Genomic DNA, 20,862 nt, shown 5'->3' on the forward strand with positions numbered 1-20,862 from the left:
AGCTCTCCTTTTTCCTTTTTGCATGTGCAAAGGCAGGGAGTATCCTGGGAGTGCTTACCCCAAACGGGGGGCTGTCACCCAGTCCTGGGTCAGTGCAGTCCATAGTATGTCAGCTATGCCTTAGGCTGTACCTGATAACTGCTCTTCCAGTGATGGGGTCCTTCCAGATCATCTTCGTGCTGCACGCTGTTGAGGCTCTCTTAAATTCACACCATCCTAACACCTTTCAGCGAGCCCCCTTCCTCCTGTGAAGCCTTTACTGCCCCTTCTGTCGCACGCTCTCTCATGACAGTCTCAGCCCACCTTTTCCCTCCTCTGCTGTGAAGTCCTCATGGCAGTTGGGCTTTGATGGATTGTCTTGATGCCTTGTGACAAATGACAAGAAACCTCTTTGATGAATGCTGATCATTCCTGGTTTACTGATGGCTCTTGCCTAAAAATGAAAATGGTTTATTTTGTGTTGAGTATGTGGTATCAATTCCTTTTGGGGTTATTGAGGCAGACCCTATCTTTGGCTACTTCTGCTCAACAGGCTTAATTACCTGCCCTTACTCCAACGTGCATTTTATTTTAGCTAAAGGCAAGAGAGCAGACATCTATTCTGAGAGCTGATAGGTGTTTGGAGGGGCCCTGGCTTTGATTTGGAATGTTAAGGAAACAGCAGGGTTACCTCACTTAATGGTGCAGATAAAATTTAAGAGTGGCCCTTAACGTCCACAATCTGTTGGCTGCTGCCAGAAGCTCCAGCTGTCATTAAAGTCCCTGGGCTTTGCCAGTCCAATTCACAGGAAGCCAATTTGCTAATAATCTGCAAAAGCCATTCATTCTTATGAGATCCATAGACCAAACCTGTCATGGTCCAAAAGACTGCTCCCCCTGGTGGGGACCTATGGGAACTGACCCGGGAAGTACAACAGCTGGTGTCTGAAAGAAAAACAATTGGAAAACGTAAGGCTTATGGGTACCACAAAGTAAAGGGACTCTGGTTTGGATCCAGTGATAAGCCAGGCCTGCCAGAAAAACCTAAAACTCCCCTTACTGACCTCTGTACATGAATTAAACCATTGGTCCCTTGAGAAAATGGTGACATTTATGAATCCATTTTGGTGGGGGATCATCAGAAGGCCACGAAAAGCTTTTCTCTTGCTTGTTCTCCCTGCCCTGAATTCAACCAAGGGAAGTCTGTTGACACCATCAACTAATTCATCCAGTGGGCCAGTCAAGGCCGGCAAATGGATTTCTAATGGCTGCCCCAGCCCAGATGGTTGTATTGATTGTAACCTGAATACGTTGGTCAAAAGGGCTGCCGCTCGTTCCTCTGCTGCATTTGGAATTCATAAACTCATACTCTTTGAAATAACCGTGGGACAGCCAATGCATTTAGCCCCTGCTTCCTTTGACCTACAGCTAATAAAAGGGCACATATTACAGGTTTGCAGGGATCTAAATTAAACCCACTGAGAATAATCAAGCTGTGGTAGAGCAGTCTTTACACAGTGTACTCCCTGGAGAACAAAGATGTCAGACATCACACTTCTACAGCCTGGAGACTTCATCTACCAGAAAAGACATCTCTGTAAGAATTCCCTCCAGCCTCATTGGAAAGGGCCCTGCCTGGTGTTAACCAACTTGCCCCTGTGCTGCCAGACTCTCAGAGACAGACTCCTAGGTTTGTGTGTCCCAGCTGTATGGACCCTGAGTGGATCTGCAACCCAGCTGGTGACTTAAGGCTAAAGATGTCCAAGGACTAAAGCAGATGACATCAGAGTAAACCATTTTCCTAAGATACGCAGACTAGATCTGTGAAACATCCCCCTTCACTGCATCCTGTATTGCTCAACCAAATAATTCTGCTTAAGGTTCTGATTGTCTTCTCTCTCTCACGCCTCTTTGCTGCCCTCTGTTTTGGCTGTAATATACCCTTTGTTCCCACCTTATAAAAAGTTTTCTGATTCTACCATCTTTAGTGATTGTTGGATTTGTGCCAGAGATAACATTCACAGTGAACCTGAACTGGTGGCCTAGCTATTACTCTTAGAAGGATGGCAGAGTCTTTCTGGCAGAGATGTGGGATTTTCCTTTGGTACCTTTGAAGCTGAACATGTTTTCCCTCCCAGTAAATTGGCACCAAACACTACAACATTCCATTCAGTGCCTCCCACCCATACAGGAATACCCCTTACTCAAGTCTGGACTCTTAACCAAGACCTTTCTGTATGTCATATCATTACTGGCAAATCTATGGGCTCCTCCTACTAAATACATGTAACTATACAGTTATATATGCTTTGGACGATCATGAGTCCACTTCTGCACTAGAATCCAGGAGACTATAATGTCTCTTCCATTAATATCTCTGTTGTGGACTAATGAAAGTTCTAACAGTACTGAAAGTGGGAAGCTGATGTGCTTCCTCTCAGTGGTGCCTCATGGGAAGTTGATCAAAAATCCGGTGAATGGTGGGAACTTGAGTCAGCCTACCTTCTCCTTGGAAAATGCCCAGCTGCCTACTGGGACCTCACCCACAGTCATCAAACTCACCTGTTACTCCAGATAGATCAGAGCTGAAGATGTTCCCGTACGTACTCCCACCATGCTGACACCACCAGTTGTCATGTCATATGTAAATGACTGTGTCTTTGATCATGAGATCTTCTATTCCAGGAAAAGAAACTCTGGGCAAAAGGACGCACCTAGGCCCTCTCTTTGAAAAACGATGGTTCATTGTTTTTATGGGAAAGCAGCATAGACTGCACACTACCCCTCAGCTGGGGAGGGGCTGCTGCCCTCACCTCCGATGCCGGCAGGAGAGCCCTCCCCCCTCCTCCTACCCAGTCTGGGTTCTTTCTCCTGCCGACTCAGAAGAGCACATTGTAGCTGAGATGGATACCTTTTTGGGTGGGTGCCCACAAATACTCTGATAGATAGTAGGTAAAAAGGGATTTGGACATCCTTACCCAAACCTTTTCCCTTGGGTTGGAGAGTGGAACTTGAAAAGGAAATTCAGAGTCTCTCCATAGTCGTGGTACCTGCCTTGGATGCTTCTGTTCGAGCATTCGAGTACCAGCAAACCCGGATAGCCCAACGGAAGTCCTCTTACAGAGCTGCAGGGCCCTTAGCCTCCTCCGCGTACGCCACGAGGAGCCCGCGCCCTGCCTGGGGAAGAAGGCTGTGTCTGTGTTAACAAATCAGGGAAAACAGTGAAAGATAATGCCACACTATTGACTGAAATGGTCAGGCCCCAGGGGCCTCTGGGACATTTCATCCTCCTAAAAGCAGCTGGGGAGGCCGGGGGAGACCTTCATTGCAGTCACCAACAGGTCTAATCTGACTTCTGGCCCTGGGTATAATCCTCCTAATTAAGTTTCTTCTCTCTTCCTCTCTCTCTCTCTGAGGGGGACTATGAAAGGTTATTAACCTAAAATGGGGTCCAAAATGGAGAATATCATGCGTGTGTCCTCAGAAAAAGGGGACTTATAGAGACAGGCTGATTTCCTGTAAATGCTTTATTTACACAGATCAGAACTTACCCTCTGACCAGTGAGCATCCACAAGACTCTTTCCCCACGTCTTCCAGCCAGTGATCAGGCTGCATGGCTGCTAACTGGCTTTTCCCCCTGTGTGCACTGCCCATAGGAGCAGCCCGCCCTGAACCTCAGGGGACTTGCCTGTAGCTCACTGCAGTTTTCGTGTCCCAAATTGCATTCCGGCGCTATTCCTGAATAAACTCAATTTCTGGTAACTCAGGCTCGCCTCCATCTACCTCCTTTCCTTGGGTTGACAGAAACCCAACTCGACACCTTATTAAACCAGGGTTTTTCACCTTCTAGCCTCTGTGTTCTCTGCTGTACATTGGGGGTGTTCCCTCCCTGGGAGAGCTGGTGTGGGTATTAAGTGTAAGAAAGCGCCTGGCCCCTTGGCGCCTTGCTAGTGTAGGAGGTGTTAGAATTCAGTGTGTGGCTGGGTTGGGTGGTCAACCCGAGTCTGTCTGGAAAGGGCAGTTGATGCCTGCTTCAGTAGGGTGGGTGCCTTCCAGAGTCCGTGTGTGGGGCCCAAGGAAGGTGCTGTTGGATGTATTTGTTGGACAGTGGAAAGCTGTGATTACATAGTCAAATTAGAGTTGGTGTCAGTGTGCAGCCAGTTAAGTGTCCATTCATACTCTCTGACCCACAAATAATCCTGTGGCAGTGGTGCTCTTGCTACATGAATAAAGAACTCTGTCAGTGAGAAGCCACACACACTCATATGGATCTTATCAAAGGCATGTCATAGGGAAAAACCCTCAGTGTTTAACAGCCTGTTGGCAGTAGCTCTTAGGACGGTGTCCTGAAATGTTCTGAAGCCTTCCCTGCCTCTCATTTTGCATGGCTGGGAGCAGAATAGAAGCTTCAGAGTGCTGTGATTGCAGCTATGCGTATGTAGCGGCCTGCAGAGGAGCAGGAGCTGGAAGAGGTGGCGAGATAGACAGAGCTGGGAAGGGAAGGGAAGGGAAGGGAAGGGAAGGGATGCCAATCTCTGTGTTCAGTGACTGGGCTCAGCAGAAGGCGATGAGAACCACTGAAGGTTTTTTTTTTTTTTTTTTTTTTTGGTATCGTTAATCTACAATTACATGAGGAACATTATGTTTACTAGACTCCCCCCTTCACCAAGTCCCTCCCACATACCCCATTAGTCACTGTCCATCAGTATAGTAAGATGCTGTGAAATCACTACTTGTCTTCTCTGTGTTGCACAGCCTCCCTGTGCCCCCCCCACATTATACATGCTGAAGGGTTTTTGAAACCCTCACTAACTTGGGGCTAGGTGTAGTCACTGCTAAGGTGATGGTGTGGGTACCGCCAGCTGTTGTAGAATTAGTTGCTTAATTTTTTCTGATTGTCATCTGCTTCCTCAAGTTACCTTTTTGAAATGGGTAGTGTAACATTTATGTGATATTTTGAATTTTAAGAGTAAGAAAAATGTGATTGAGTTAGACACAAGATGATTATAGTTGCTAAATACCAATTGGAGCTATTTTTCTTATATAAGAAGTTATTTTGTTGTACCCTAAAGCATTGTGATTGAGAAGTCTGAGCTTTACTCAGATACCTAAGATGGAAACATTGACCAGTTATCAGGCTGTGACTACCCTTCAGAGAGGCTGTGAAGTATATTTACTATCTAAGGTTAAGGAACTTCACCAACATCTGTTTTACATTTAAGGGCTCTTTCTAGCCATGCATTTAGATAGTTTTGAAATTCTATTAATTACAGGTCTTTATAAATGTACCAGAACCTACCTTTAATATTTATAGATAGAAAGTCACCTAATCTGGGCATAATCTTTTCTATGTGTCCTGTGAAAGTGAAATCATCCTGAGCATATTACATGGTGTTTTTACACAAGCAGTAGGTCTTCAGTGTAGAAGTGACAGAACATGCAGAATTGACAGAATTTAAGACTCGTCCTGTGAATTAGTTTGAAAGACTGTGTGTAATCACCGGGAAGCACTTTGAATTGCTCTACAGGAATTGGCCTGCAGATAACATGTTCCTGTTGCTAAGACTGACTATAGACATAAGGCAAGTTAGAATTGATTGCATTTATTCTGAAGCCTGGTCGTTTTAGTGTCAAAACTTATGAGTAAAGTGCGTGCACTGAAATGTACAGATCCTAAGTGTATAATTTGGTGAGTTTCAACGAGTGTATACATTCCAAGTAATCACTACCCTATTCAAGGTCTAGACCGTTCCCACCACACCAGAAGGTTCCCTCCTGCCCCTCCTAGATCCTCATCCCCCATAGACAACCACTGTAAAAGAGTGCATTTGAAAAATTTTCTGTGAATATTGAGTACTGTTAATTGTTATAACTCTTCACTTTGTAGGCAATACAGACATTCAGATGGCAGATAACAGGTAAGCCAAAATAGACTGGTTATTGGAGTTTAAGTTTTAGTCGATAAGCAAGGGCCAAGCCATAATTCAGTAAACATCATTAGAAATTCTAGCTAATTGCCTTTTTTTCCCTTGTATACTTAAGCCCATGAAGAAATTGCTTCAGGCATGAAAAGTGTCTCAAATATTGATACTTAAAAACTGTCTGCGGGAGGTGATAATCTTCTCTACAGGCTTTAACACCACCTGGGTGAGGCCATGTGATCGGCTTGATATTGTCCTCACATTCTGTATCCTCCGTGGTCAAGTGAAAATTTGTTTTTGGCTCGTTTTGAAGGTCACATTTGGTTGCTCATAGTGTTTGATGTAATTTATTCTTGGTGAGGGAGGCACGTTCAGGCATCTTTGGAAACTGGGAGACCTGTTTTCTTGAGGTTAACTGTTTTTAGAGCTTGGGTGGCTGGCTTGCAGAGAGAGCCACTGTGGTCATCACTGAGTCCTGACGGCTTGGCTGGCGGCTTCTCTTGGGACCTTTGAGCAGCCCGGTGGGCCACAGCCTGCTTGCTGGTCAGTCAGTGGGTCTGGTTTGAGGGCAGGGAGCAGATTTTTTGAGGAGAGAATTGAAAATTAAGAAGCTTTGGCCACGGCTGGGAATTAGAACTATGGGGGATGGCATGGAGGGTTGTCCAGTGCTGGATTTTTACTTTCTAAACAGAGAGGAAAGTGTCCTGTAGAGTAACACCTGGGGGGCCGTGGTTCAATTCCACCCAGACCCTAAGCCACTGTGGAGATACGTTCATGAGAAATAGCCCGTTACGTGTTTTTGGAACTTACTTTGCAGTAATGCTTTTTCAATATATGTTTTTTAGTTCTTCAGATGGGGTTCCTTCAGATTCCTTGGAAGCTGCTAAAAATGCAAGTAATACAGGTCAGTTCTCTGCACATGGAGAAGTTAACAGTTGGAGAATTTGCATGTAGAGCAGGGGTCTACTACTCTGGGACCATTTATTACAATACAAGTAATACAAGGAGAGGGTTACTCTATTTCAAAGGTTTTAGGGAAGTTAGAGTAACTAAAACGAAAATCAGTACTTTGTTTCAAAAGAGTTTGTGTGAAGTTGTGGCTCCACGCAAGTGCAGTGAGCAGCATGGTGCTCCTCCGGCTGCCCGCCGTCGCTCGGTGTTGGTGCGGATCACCGGGTGACCCGTCCCTCCATCTGCACCCTTCAGCTTCTCCCCTGGTTTTTCTGAAGCGAATCCCAATGCTGTATTTTGTTTTTCTTAGATGTGTGATTTTTCCCCCCTTCCATTTTCATACCTTTTTCCCCCTTGAACTGTTTGAAAGCAACTTGTGGCTATCCTGGCGCTTCCCTAAAGCAATTTAGTAAGTTTCCTAGAAACTAGGACAGATTCTCATAACTGCAGTACCACTACCACAGCCAACAAATTCAGTGTTGATATAGGACTGTTGTCTCGTGTCCAGTCGTGTTCCTATCCCCTGGTTTTCTTGGCTGTTCTTCCACAGTTGTACCCCACACCCACACCCAGCTTTAGCCCAGGGCCATTTATCGCTGTCAGTTCTGTCTCCTGATTCTAGAACCATCCACGCAGCTTTTTTTACCTCCCTTTCAGTGACACAGCAACAGGCCGTGTGCCCCTGCTGTCTTGCCCAGGACCCACACTCTGGATCGGTCTGGCTGCTTTCTTACTAGATTCAGGGTAAACATATTGGCCAGACTACCACATGGTGGCCTGATGTGGTGGGGAGTAAAGTTCGGCCAGGACAGGGGATGCTGAGATTGAGGACTTGGCTAAGAGCATGTCTACCGGATTTCCCTGTTGCAAGGGTCCTTTTAGTAAGTAGTTGTCGGGTCCCTGCAGATATCCTGCTCCATGAGACTTGCATAGTGGCCTGAGTGAGCCACGTTGAGGATCTTGCTGAGTCAGTGATGACATTGGTGGTGGTAAAAGGGTGTTTTTCTAATTGCGTCAATTCTGCTACATATTACACCCGTTAAGAGCTTTCCTCCCCAGTCCTCCACCCTCCACCCCCATTTTAGTGTTACTGTAGGCCCATGGATTAGTTCCTTGTTCTGTGTGATCAGTTGTCATCGTTAACTCTTTTTGGAGTGCAGATTGTCCCGTTTGGCTGGTGGGGCCCATTCAAGCTGGCTTCTATGTCCATTTGTTATGTCCCTGTCAGTTTTGAAAACTTTATAGCTTTGTGGTGTAAGTGATGTTCCATTTTCCCTTGAACTTTGCTTGCCCCAGACTTGGAATCTACCATTTAGCCCAGAGGCTCTCTTCCTTTTGGCAGAGAGAGAGATTTAAAAGCCAAAATAATAGATGCCAGCTGTCATTGTTCCTAGACCTTTCCGTAACCAGAGCTAGAAGAGAGGTGTTCTTGTGTGCACGTGTAGTATTTGCATATTACGTGTGCATGTATACTGTTTTACACATACACAATTAAATACATTAAACACACATACACAGTGCATCATGTTAGCAGGAGTGCATGTAGTTAAAATGTTGAAATTGAATGCCTACTTGGTGTCTTCTGCTGGGCCACATCACTATCTTATGAAAGGGCGGGGACAACTCCCAGGGATGAGGTGCCGTCTTAGTCAGGCTTGGGTGCTTAGTTTGGATTTCTGTGCAGTCAGGAATGGAGCTGTGCTGTGAGCCAGGCACAGTGCAGCTCCTTGGTTACAGCTAAGAGACCCCCTTCCTTCTTGGTATTCTGTGGTTCACGGGGTGTGAGCTGTACAGGTAGCATGGAGGGGCCAGCAGGCCATGCCTTGAGGTGGAGACTTGGGCAGATGGACAGTGTGGGTTGAAGGCAAAGGGCACTTAGGAGTCTGGCAGCCGCTGGGGGTGTGCACTGGGGTGGGCACTCCCTGCTCTTACCTTCTGCGACCCTCCAGGGGCCTTGGGGAGAGAAGGCAGGAACAGGGATAGACCACCTGAATTAGGGAAGTGATGGTGCTCAGCTAGGAGGTTGGGCTTAAACAGTCAAGGCGAGAACCAGCAATCTTGAGGTGCCCTTCAGCAGTTTATGACACCCACTCAGGTGATCAGTATAGAGTGTCCAGTGTCTTTAAAATAAATTTTAAATATTTTTGTAACAGTTATTTTTAAAAAACCACTTACTGCATTTAGAAATTATAATTCGAAGTGATTTTCAACTCTTGAATTTTTTGGGGTGGGCATATTTTAAATATTTTGGTTTTATTTTTAACTTACTAGAAAAGCTTTCAGATCAGGTGATGCAGAACCCTCAGGTTTTGGCAGCTTTACAAGAACGACTTGACAATGTCTCTCACACCCCTTCAAGCTACATCGAGACGTAAGTATGCTGTGAATGAGACTTGATGCAACTCTAAGAAACTCCTGGCTCCTTAGAATAGGAATAAGTTAATTTTTTTCATTCAGCAGACATTGCTTGCTAAGAGCCAGGACTGGGGTTCCAAAGATTGGTGCTTGGGTTCTGAATCTGGTGGGGGTGTACATATTCGTGGAGAAAATGACACAGTGTGCCGAGCTATCTGATAGGGGCATGCGAAGTGCCATCCTGACAAGTTTAAAGGGCTGTACAGACCATGTGAGTCGGGCAGGACCGGGAGGAGTTAGCAGGGGGGCAGAATTCGCTCTCTTCCTGGTGGCCCCTGTGTAACTAAGAGAGCCGCTCCCCACCTCACCTACCTGAGTCTGCAACACCAAAAAGCATGCTTTTCTAGAAGAGGTCTGTCCTCGTTGTATTGCCCGGTAGAAAAGAGTCTTCTTGCAGGGTGGCTCATCTCAGAGCTGGGCTGTCTTCCTACTGGAAGGCTGAGCTGCTACAGGACTTCCATGTCACTGTCAGCTCAGGGGGGGCTGGTCTGGGACCTCTCACCCTCTTCCCTGGTTTCCCCGTGAGGGGTTTCGTGATGTTCTTTGAAGCTGTTGTAGTGGGAGGGGACCCTAAAAGCCTGCTTTGCCCACATAGAGGGTTCCCCAGGGGATGACTTAGTGGGGAGGGTTTTGTGAGATTTTTGTGGACTAAGTCAGTTGAATGTAATGATTCTTGGTGGGAGTTGCTGAGTTGAGGGTGAGCAGTGGTTTCTCATTTTCTAGCTTTAGGAACCAGGTGAGTGGGCTGGCATTCACTGAGGAAGTGTGGGCCTGGGAACAAGATTTTTGTGAGAAGAGGATCGGTTCCCTGTTGGGAACTGTACGGGAAGGGCCTGCTGGGGTGAGGAACAGTGTGTGGTCATGGAACTGTTTGGAGGTCAGTTTGCTTGGAATCTGTTTTTTACTCCATTAGGATTGGAAAATAACTTTAAAATGTGTAATTAACACAGAGAAGTACAGTGTTAATGTATGTCTGCTCTTTTATTAAGTTCTTACTCCACTGCGTCTACTAGCAGTGCCCTAAAGAGGTAACTATAGTTGGGAGTCTCTAGTGAAGGACCTTCACCCTGAAGAGTTGGTTGTGATTCAAGGCTGTTCCAGTATTCTCTAAGCAGTGTTCACACAGGAGCTACCTGGTGCCCTGTGCTATGCATGCTTGGACGATAAATAAAAGTATGCAGACAGTGCCAGCTCCGCCCTTGGGGATCCAGCTCAGGTGGAGGAGGATTCAGGGCAGCACCCAGGTGGGAGGGGGGTGCTGTGTGGGCTCATGACAAGGCCCAGGAATATGCTCTTCATTCTCAGTAGTGACTAAGGACATCAGGTTAAACAAATAAGTTTGATGGGTTAAAAATAGTTTTTTTGCTTTCTGATTTATAAAGTAATGCACAAATATAAAATATTTTTTAGAATATAGAAAAGTATCAAAAGGCAGAGAAGCCCAGAGTTTTCTGATTCTGGAAAAGAACAGAGCCCACTTGTCTGTGATGCCTGATCCTCCACTGGTGTATCGGTGTGAGCACTTGGCATGGCGCTGGGTCTCCTGGAAGCAGCGTTGGTGGGGGGCTGCCTGTTAGTCCTGTGCTCAGGCTGTCACTGTCCACAGTTTTTCACTATTGCAAAATAATATATCAGGTGGTATTCCTGCACTTAAATGTTTGGTTATTTCCTTAGGACAGATTCTTAGAAAATTACTGGATCCAAAGACCATTTTCAAGGCTCTTGTTTGCCCTTAAGAAAGATCTGTCAGTCAGCAGGCTTCTTTGCCCTCAGCCGTGTCAAACCTGGGAATTCTCTTAAATTGCTGCTTTGGAAAGAAAGACAGCGGTACCTCTATGTTTGCATTCTTACGATATTTGTGAAATTGACCCTCTCGTCCATGTTTGATCATTTGTATTTTTTCTTCTGTGAATTACCTCCCCCACCCCACACCCAGTTTTTTCTTTTGGGGTGTTTGTCAGTAATGATTTTTAGAAGCTCTTTTTCGCAGTAAGGATGTTAATTCTGTGTTGACCTAAGATTTTTTAAATAAAATGGAAAAGCATGCAGCCTTCTTTTTCAGGCATATGGATATTTCCATTTTCATTCCCTCTTTTAGTTTGCCTAAGGCAGTGAAAAGGAGGATCAATGCATTGAAACAGCTTCAGGTGAAATGCGCTCATATAGAAGCCAAGTTCTACGAGGAAGTGCATGACTTGGAGAGAAAGTACGCAGCACTCTACCAGCCACTCTTTGACAAGGTAGGGAGCCCTGCTAACAACTCCCCGTGTATGTCTGGTCTTCAGCACCTGGGTTTACCCCATGAATCCGGGTTACTCTTTAAGTCCAAAGTCTTAGAATCTGTGAAGTCCTACAGGCACCACTTTTCATGGTCTTTTTCATAGACAGTATTTACAAACTGATCCTCATAGCTCTGAGGAAGTCTGTTTTTTTTAGAGAAGGGAATTCATTACCGGTGACGTCGAGCCAACAGACGCAGAGTCAGAGTGGCACAGCGACAATGAAGAGGAGGATAAATTGGCTGTAAGTTTTTTTTAATGAGGACAACCTGTGTTCTGTTTTAATAGTCTTGGAGATAAACACCTTTTGATGGGCCTTAATCATCAGTAAGACTTAACAGAGAGGAGAGCTCCTGACGGGCGCCACTGCAGGCCTAGGCTGCGTGTTTAGATCTCTGTGTGACGTGAGTGCCAAGCAGAGGCTGGACTGGCATGTGGCCTCAGTGCCATCGGTACCGTGAACAGATGCAGTCTCCTTCCTCGGCAGTCTCTGCATGGCAGTGTCATGAGAGGCGGGATCAGACGAACCAAAATCAAAACATGCGGAGTGCGAGGGGTAGACAAGGGAAAGCAAGGAGCCACTGGGGGGCGGCCACCTGCGTTGGGAGGTCCCCTAGGAGGTTCTGCTGGAACACCCGTGTCGGTGTGCGCAGGACCCAGCAGTGACCAGAAAGGAGCCACTGTGTACCTGGCCACGTTAAGTCTGGTGGGTCTCTGGTTCTTCCAGTGGTGTGCTCTGTTCGCCACCTGCTTACAGCCTTTTTCTGGTGATGGGTCCTGTGCCAGTGCCACTGGAAGTCCCAGTGTGCCGGGAGGGTAACTTTGTCAGTTGGGTTTATGTTTGGGAGACAAGTAGCTTTTATCCTAGTATTAACTTTTAGGGATTTTTTTGAAGTGTATGTTAGTTTTGGTAGCTGTGTCTGTATTTGATGTTTTAAAAATATGTGGAACCTAGCCTAGTTGAAGCTGTGGCTATGGATCAGTATAATTGTGAATCAGTCAGTTCTGTTGCTCAAGGAAAATCTGCCTCTGTTCCTTTAAAAGGCCTGTCATGATAATCTCCTCAAAAGAATCCGTGTGACAGAGCAGTACTGCTTTCCCGTGGCTCCATTTAGCACTGTGCTTAAATTCCTCAGCCTACCTTCTGCCTGGGGCCATGATGTCAGAAAAGGCCCCCTTCACATGGCCTTCTTGGTCACTAAGAAGGATGTCTTGTGGAGCTGCCCCTGGACAGGAAGCCTTTTGCAAATGTGTGGCAGTACCATCTCTTGACGTAGTTGTATCATGGAGTATAATTATATACATGTAAGCATCTGCGCTGAATGCCATTAGCGCTTTGTGCCTCAGAAACATTTGAAATTGTGACGTGCACAGTGGTCTTGGAGGTGCAGATTCAAAGGACAAAGGTTTTTGATAGAAGTTTCTGTAATCATATTCTGCATTAAGCCATTGAATTAATTGTAAATATGTTGCTTTGTGACAAGTGTTCTATTTTGCATCTTCTTTAGGGAGACGTGAAAAATAAAGTAGTCATAGCAGAAAAAGCAGCAGCAGCCGCAGGAGAGCCAAGCCCCAGAGGAATTCCGGAGTTCTGGTTCACCATCTTTAGAAATGTAGATATGCTAAGTGAATTGGTCCAGGTAAGCAGTTGTCTGCCTTGTGGAAAGATGTGAGTCCTAAAGCCATTCATCTGTGAATGACTTAACTGGCATTTAGCAGTTGCTCTTTGTGGGTGGAAAAGCCCTTCCTGTGGCCAGTGGCTCAGATGAGTGCCTTTGGCCTCGCCGGTAGGGTGTGTTCCTGCCGAGGTTCAAGACCTGTTGCAGTTCTCCTGGGCGGGCCTTGGCTCTGAACCTGAGCCGCAGCTCATAGGCCATTCACCTCCTGTCCGGTCTGCTGCCTCACCCTCAGAAAGCCTGTTAACAGATTCAGACCGTCTCCACCTCACTGTGCTGTGAACACGTGGGAGGATGTGAGGACGAGAGCCGCGAGGTGCGGGGTTGACGTGCAGGCCCACGTGTGCGCCTGTGTGCTCTCGCGCTGGCGTATGCCCAGACTCCGATCGACGTCCGACTTCTGATGCTGGCCTGTGGAGCTCTCTTGCTGGTTGTGTGATACTTAACGAGTCGCTAATACATTCTACTCATTTCCCTTGAAAAAGTCTCTATTTAAAAAGAAAATTGAATAGCCAGTCTGATTTTTTTTGGCCAGGCTTTCTATACTGAAATGGCGAACCAGTGAAAAGCTCCAGTACAGCAAGAAGTCCTGCCCAGGGTCTCATTGACTTCTTGTCTGGGACGTCTTTGCTCAGAAGTCTACAGAGACGGCCTCTGTGCCTGGCCTTCTCACAGCCACTTGTTTCGGGTGGGTGGCTTGCTACAGTTTGCGTGACCTGTCACAGATACGTTTATGGCGCTTTTCAGAGACTTGGCTCATCGCTGCCTCTGCCAACCTACTTTTTGAGTGCTTATCCATCTGCCGGAACTTAGTAAGGGGGGAAGGCAGCATCTTTTCCTCCTAAAAAGGGTCTCCTAAAGTCAGGACTTAGAAAAGTTGCTGCCTGCCTTCCTGTTCATATGAAGAGGAGTGTCTTTTTAAAAGAGGGCTACCACTCAGAAACTCAGTGGGAAGGTGGACTAGTAGATGCTAGAGCCAGATTCTCACCCTCCTGTATGTTGGCATCGCCTGGGGAATGTTTAAAATGCAATAGCGACATCAGGGCCGCCCTCGCCCTGAATCAGTGAGAACCTGAGGGCTGTGCAGGGGCACTCACGTTATCTCAGCGCCCCTGCAGCTGGAGCCCCCACGCCAGCGGCGCGGACGGAGGGACGCATAACTAGCTGTTCTGAAACCAGTTCTGATTCCATAGGTGTGGGTGGGACTGAGAACCTGCGTTTCGGGTGTGCCCCCAGGTGCCAGTGCTGCCGGGCCTGAGCACACTGAGTGGTGGCAGGGTCAGAGTATGGGCTTTGGGTTCTGGTTAGGTGGCCTGACTGGGTGACCTGGTTCCTCGTGTTGCCTGGCCAGCTAGTTAGTAACTCAGAGATGGCTGTTGCTGTTTGTAACCTAATAGCAGGTATGGTAACAGGTTATGTTTTGGTCAGATGTTAGTCCTGAAGACATGCTTTACTCTAATCCTTGGGTTCTCTCTTGGGGATGGCCAAAGCAGATCGCTGCAAGTAGTTTGAAAGAGTTCAGGTAGCAGCTTTACGCCTCAGTCCCTGATATGCTTCCAGTGTTGTGCCTTTGGGTTTTAAGAGTCTGTAGTTTAGGGTGTTGCGTTATGCTCTGAGCCAAAGAAAGTTCCTGGTCCTCCAGGTACATGGCTGCTTAAGGAAATAACATAGTAGTTATTTAATGAGTTTTGGGAAAATAGCAGTGGGTACTGCTAGTTGCAGTAGGATGAGTCTGACGATCTCAGTGCCACATATTTGGAAAAAGTGCTGGTGATGACCTTTTGTCTTGGCAGAGTAGAGCAGGGCGTGTGCACCAAGTCAGTGACATGTGCAGTCTTAGAGCCACGTGTTTTCTGGTTCTAGAATTTAAGGTTTGGCATCTCAACACTGCTCAGGACTTTAAAACCTGTTTGGGGGTTACCTTTGTCTAGAGACTCATCTAGGTTCCTTTGTTGTCACTGGGGTTTATTTCGTTTTATAATGTCAAATGAATTTAAAACTGGAAAGCTCATAGTTATCAGACTGAATTCTTAGAACTTAATGGAATGTCAAGAAACCCTAAGGTTCAGTCCCCAGACTTGAAAGGTAAAATGAAGTGCCTGTCATGAGTATGTGGCCCCTAGGTTGCTCTGTTTTCTCACTGAGATTTCTTGAAATGACAGGCATTGGTGGCTTTCGAGTTTGAAAAACGGTCACTTAATCAAGTGTATGGCTGTTGTTGAAAGCCTGCAGGTTAGGCCGCAGACACATCTTTGTGAGCTCTCCTTACTTGGGGGTGTTGTCACATACCGTCAGGGAAATTGGCCTTCAAGGTCAGTAGGTCAGTAGCTGATCTAGGCCTTTCTTCTGGCTGTCACTTCACAGATGCTGAGGACCAGCAGTCTTAGTTGATGGCTCTTCTGATCCCTGTGTACAGTGGCAGCTGGTGGTGGTGTGAAAGCAGCGAGCTCTCGCCTCTGGCGTGGGAGGCACTGCCCCCTCTCGCCTGGCATTGATGGCTCTGCCAGTGCTCCCTGCCAGAGAAAGACGGCACCTCACTCCTGCCACCTTAACACTGGTAGGCAGCGAGCACATTTGGGTGGCTTCCGGGGAGTTCCTACTTGACAAGGACAGAATTCCAATGGCTAATCGTCCAGCATCTTGGAGTATAAGCAGCAGGGACTCGGTGAGGCAGGTATGTTGTGTTTACAAAGCCCACTAGCAATTTCCTTTTTTCTCTGTGATTAGGAATATGATGAGCCAATCTTGAAACACCTGCAGGATATTAAAGTGAAATTCTCAGACCCTGGACAGCCCATGGTGAGTACTGATTGTTTGTGCTCCTGGTTGGCATCAGAAAAGGGTCAGGCCATTGAGGGTTTGGAACCAGGGCGAGGAATCCAAGCCTGGCCACTCACCTCTGGGTAGGCTTGAGTGAGGTGTTCGCCTACAATTAGAACACGCCCCACATTGCCTTTTGGGGCCTTGCCCAGCAGTGAGAGTCAGACAGGATTGGACTCCTGGGTCTCGTGCCCACTGTGGCCTGCTGTGCTTTCTGACCTGGTTTGTTTTCCTCTGTCAGATGGGGTACTGTCCTTTTCCTAAGTGTTTCCCAGGTGTATGAGGATCTATAGAACAGAACAGGTTTAAAAGGATGGTAGGTACATACTGAAGTATGAGAGCAGTTTAACAGAAACCCAAGATAGTAATGAAAGAACCTACTAGGTTTTTCCTTAAAAACTGCAGATAAATAAAGCTGAAAAATGTCTCCCTACTCTGTCAAGAAATACATCTTTCCAAAATACCTGATACAGTGTTGTCATTTCAGTGTCAGTGGGGTGTTCCTGCCTGCCAGGTAGTAAGAGGGGTTTGTCCTAAGCCAGGCCTGCCTTTTCTTTAAAGAAATGTCTGCCTGGGTTGGGGGCTCAAGGGGCACTGCTCGTGACCTGTTAATCTGGCTGTGGCTAACGGGCTCCATTCCAGTGCTACATCACTTCCAAGGGCACGTGACTGACTGACCAGTGGCTCTCAGTTTCAGGTCTTGGAAACAAAGCGCCTGGGGGACCATGGGTTAGGAATCTAAGGGAGGGGGTCCGCGTAGCGGACTGCCTGAGGTCTAGGATCAGTCTCTGCCTCCCTCCGCATCACAGGGCACCAGCCCCAGGTAGTGGATGAGGGCTGGTGTGAGTGGGGTTTCTCTCCGCCCTGCTCCTGCTGTCGCTTCTCCTTTTCCCATCTGCTCAACTCTAGGAGGTGACACTCAGCTGTCCCTGCGCAGGTTGGGGTGTGGTCACAAGCTGATCGGTGCCTGCTTGCAGGCTGGGGCTGCTCCAGGAGCCAAGGGGCCCCCCATGCTGTCCTTCATACTGTAGCACTATCAGTCCCTTCCTCTTGGTGCCCTCTTCCCCAGAAGGGCTCCTCGCCTGTGTGTCCCCTCGAGGCCCCTGCTGGATCTGTGGAGCTCTCGCTGTGGCGGGCATAGAGGTGGGGAGGTGCTTGTGTGCAGTTTTGAGATCGTGTGCACATTCTCCCCTCATACTTCTTTCTCGCCTGTCACTCATCCAGATCCGGACTCAATTCACTGATTTTGTCGTCCCTTTGTATCAATTCTTTTTTTCCTTCCTTTGTCCTTGCTGGGCAGCAGTTTGATGATTTCCCTGTCCGTCTGCTTCCCCTGCCCGTCTGTCCTGTGTGCCTCCGTCTCCTACAGTGCTTCCTAGAAAAGACAGAGCCCTGGTTGTGGTAGGCCAGGAGTCAGTCGGTCTTCCTTCTTCCCAACTTGCTCCTTTGTAAGCTTCATACACACAGACTGCAGAAAACTGAGGAAGTACAGAGAAGTGCAAAGAGCACTACACAGACCTCTGCCTTCTAGAAATAACTCGGTAGCTTAGTGATCCCCCTAGTCATTGTCCTTTTTAAAATTAGGAAATACCTAAGACATTAAAGTCACAGCGAAAAGAAGACAAACCACCTAGCTTCCGAATGAAGCAGGGCCAGTGTGCTTGCCCCTCCCCCATGCCCCCCATGCCTCTTCCTTCTGCCCAGGCCAGCAGGCACACACCTTAACAGGGCGGAATTACAGTGTATGCGCAATACACCGCTCTGCTGGGCAGAAGGGAATGAGCTCTGCATCTGTTGGCGGAGAAATGATCACAGGCACACCTCACTTTGCAGAGACCTCGTTTTTGCAGAGTAAAGGTTTATGGCAACCCTGGGCTGAGGGAGTCTTTCAGCAACATTTTCCAGCAACATCTGCTTATTCCCTGTCTCTCTGTCACATTTTGGTAATTGCAATATTTCAGCTTTTTCATTATTATTACATTTGTTATGATGGTGCATGAGCAGTGATTGCAACTGGCTGAAAGCTCAGAAGACAGCACTTTCTAGAACTAAGAAACTTCTTCATTAAGGCATGCACATCATTTTTTAGACACAGTGCTGCTGCACACTTAACAGCCCACAGGGTGGTGTGAATGCCACGTGTACACGCACTGGGAAGCAAGACACCCCTGGCTCGTGTCACGGTGGCGTTGGCCTTGCTGGGTGGCCAGGATCTGAGCCTGTACTGTCTCAAGGCGCACCTGGATCCAACTCTCCCTGGACGCCCTTTCACCCCCTCCCCCCATTCTGAGCTGTGACGTTTATGGTCAACATACAGAAGAGCCCAAGTTTCTCATGATTTTGTCCTCAGTTCAGATTCCTTTCTGTAGAATTACAGAGCCAAAGGAGATGGCTTATAAGGAACAAAGGTTTATATATACTGGTAGTATTTTTTAACACTTTTTTTTATAATAATAACCTTTTTTCTATATCTTCTTCTCTTTTTCTATTTTGAAATAATTTCAAGCTTAGAGCAGAGCTGCAGCCACAGCACAAGAATCCCCACGTGTCATTTATCCAGATGCAAGTTGTCCATTTGGACACATAGGTGGTGTTGGGTAGGGACCACCTCAAGCTTCTCAGCATGAATATTGCCAAAGATATCAGCTCTGTGCTTGCTTTGCTGGCCAGAAAAGACACCTAATGTGTCTCTTTACACTTGATAATGGGTGCACTTGGCCTGTGTCAGGTGCTTCTGGCTGACTTGGCCATGGGAAGCTTGTGGGGATGGGGCTACCTCATCCTTGGGGCCTTTTCTGTGGGCTGCCGAACACTTTCTTAATTGATCCCTAGTTGTGTTGGGTCATCTTGACCAAACAGGCCTAAGGGAAGGAAAAAAAAAACAACAGGAAAATATGAAGAAAGGAAATGGTGTGCTTGGTTTAGAGAAAGCGTAGGGAAAGGAAATGGGAAAGGAGAAAATACATAATCCTCTGTACAAAAGTCAGGAATAATGAAGGACCAACATGTAAGAGTGCCATGAGCCCAGCCCAGCCCCCTGGGTGGTCTGCCCATCCTATGGTCACAGCCTAAGCAGCTGTGGAGCAGTGGCTGTCTCCCCACTGACTGCCCCCTTGCCGTCCCTCTGTGGGGTGGGAGAACCATGGTGTGGGCTTCTCTGGGTGCTCTGGCCCCTGCAGCGCCTTCCCCTCCCGACTTCGCCAGACCAGTGATTGGTACATGTCAACCGCCCTTCCTCCCCGGCCCCACTGCCCTTGGGAAGGGGGTTGCAGAGACCTGGCCAGATCCTGCCCCCATCCCTTCTGGAAACTGTCTGACTGTCCCCTGACCCTCTGACCCCCTTTGTACTTCCAAGCTCTCATGGCCCTCTTCCTTCACCCCTTCTTTGCAGAGCTGTTTTCTCACTTCCCCTTGTGGAAGCAGTCTGTCTTTAGTCCTTTTATTTTTTTCCAGTTGCTGGTTTTACCACTATAGTAAAAATGGAAATAGTTGACATTTAGCAAGCATTGCCTATAAAACCATCCTCAATTCAGCCGCTGGAGAGAGAGATGTCTGTTATTTCCGTTTTATAGATGAGGAAACAAAAGCAGAGAGGCATTGAGTAACCTTCCCAAAACCACATAGCACTTACAGCAGAAGGTGGGATTTGACCCAGACTCTCTGAATCCAGAGCCAGTCTTACAGACTGTCTATAATTCACTTAACCAACATTGTCTTTTTTCCTTTATAAATGGGACTGAGATGACTGTCTTTGCACATATTGATAAATTCATCCAGGTATTTTCCTCAAATAGCACAAACACCTCAAAAATAGAATGACAGAGAAGTTTCTTGAATTACCTTTTTGGTATTGCCAGGTTGTCCTTCATAAAGCTACTTCAGTGTATGGGTTCTCCTAGTTTCCATGACACCTGCCAGTACTGCACATTATTTTTTGTGAGTTTGGGTAGAAAGGGGTTATTCCGTGTTAATTTTTCATTTCATTATATTTTATCATTTGTGAGCCTGAACACCTTTTACTTTTTGGCCATTTGATCTTATTTGGGACATTACTTTGCACTCACCCTCTGTCCATTTTCCCTTTGAGCGTGTCTCTCCGCAGGTAGAGCACTTTGTGAATGAAGGGTGGGTTCGCCCCCGGGGGGCTTGAGGGGACCAGTCAGTGCTGCCAGGGTCTTGCCTGGCAAAGAAAGCAGTGTTGTGTCTGAGTCCAGAGAAGAAGGAGAGAGGGGTGGGCTACTGCTGCGCAGCTTCTCCTGGCAGCCCCCTCGGCCCCCACCTGCCTCGGGGAGGGGATGGCAGAGAGGTGGAGGGTCCCCAGGAGAGCCCAGCCTCCACTGGAGAGGAGGCTTCTGAGGGCGAGCGCCCCACTCGGAGCTGAGCCACCGCAGGTCTCCCCACCCCTCGTCTGTGCTGGAACTCGGTGCTGCTGTTGCTACGGTCCAGTGTTTCTTGAGCGGCAGCAGCCAGTGGACTTGTCAGTACTGGTCTGCCTGCATCACACTTGGAGAAGAGCCGGCCTCTAGCAGGCACCGTGGTTCATAGACTCTGTTGCTAGTTATCTGTAGATTTTAAGTGGTACTCACTCTGGGTTTTGTTTTTAGTCTTTTGTATTAGAGTTTCACTTTGAACCCAACGACTACTTTACCAATTCAGTGTTGACAAAAACGTACAAGATGAAGTCAGAACCAGATAAGGCCGACCCCTTTTCCTTCGAAGGCCCTGAAATAGTTGACTGTGACGGGTAAGGAAATGCTATTTCAACTTTTTTTCTGAAACACAAGCAGGAGATGATTTAAAACTTGACAAGTAACATAGTA

At 47.3% G+C, this 20,862-nt stretch overlaps 1 protein-coding gene and 1 non-coding gene across 9 annotated transcripts in view; both read left to right on the forward strand.

Moving 5' to 3' along the window:
• The window catches only part of NAP1L4 (nucleosome assembly protein 1 like 4), a 45,892-nt gene that overhangs the window by 11,640 nt on the left and 13,390 nt on the right, over positions 1–20,862 (forward strand). For all 8 annotated transcript variants that reach the window (XM_037011460.2, XM_037011457.2, XM_073217327.1 and 5 more), the window contains exons 3-10: positions 5,868–5,898; positions 6,747–6,805; positions 9,124–9,223; positions 11,366–11,507; positions 11,704–11,790; positions 13,055–13,186; positions 15,950–16,021; positions 20,647–20,786. In XM_037011460.2, coding sequence (XP_036867355.1) covers positions 5,885–5,898; positions 6,747–6,805; positions 9,124–9,223; positions 11,366–11,507; positions 11,704–11,790; positions 13,055–13,186; positions 15,950–16,021; positions 20,647–20,786 — 746 coding nt within the window. In that variant the 5' untranslated portion in view covers positions 5,868–5,884. The remainder of the gene's footprint in view (positions 1–5,867; positions 5,899–6,746; positions 6,806–9,123; positions 9,224–11,365; positions 11,508–11,703; positions 11,791–13,054; positions 13,187–15,949; positions 16,022–20,646; positions 20,787–20,862) is intronic.
• LOC118971198 (small nucleolar RNA SNORA54) lies at positions 16,632–16,754 on the forward strand. The gene has a single exon (XR_005059531.1). It is a non-coding gene; the product is annotated as a small nucleolar RNA SNORA54 (small nucleolar RNA).

This window comes from Manis javanica, chromosome 11, assembly GCF_040802235.1.
Source record: "Manis javanica isolate MJ-LG chromosome 11, MJ_LKY, whole genome shotgun sequence".
NCBI lineage: Eukaryota > Metazoa > Chordata > Mammalia > Pholidota > Manidae > Manis > Manis javanica.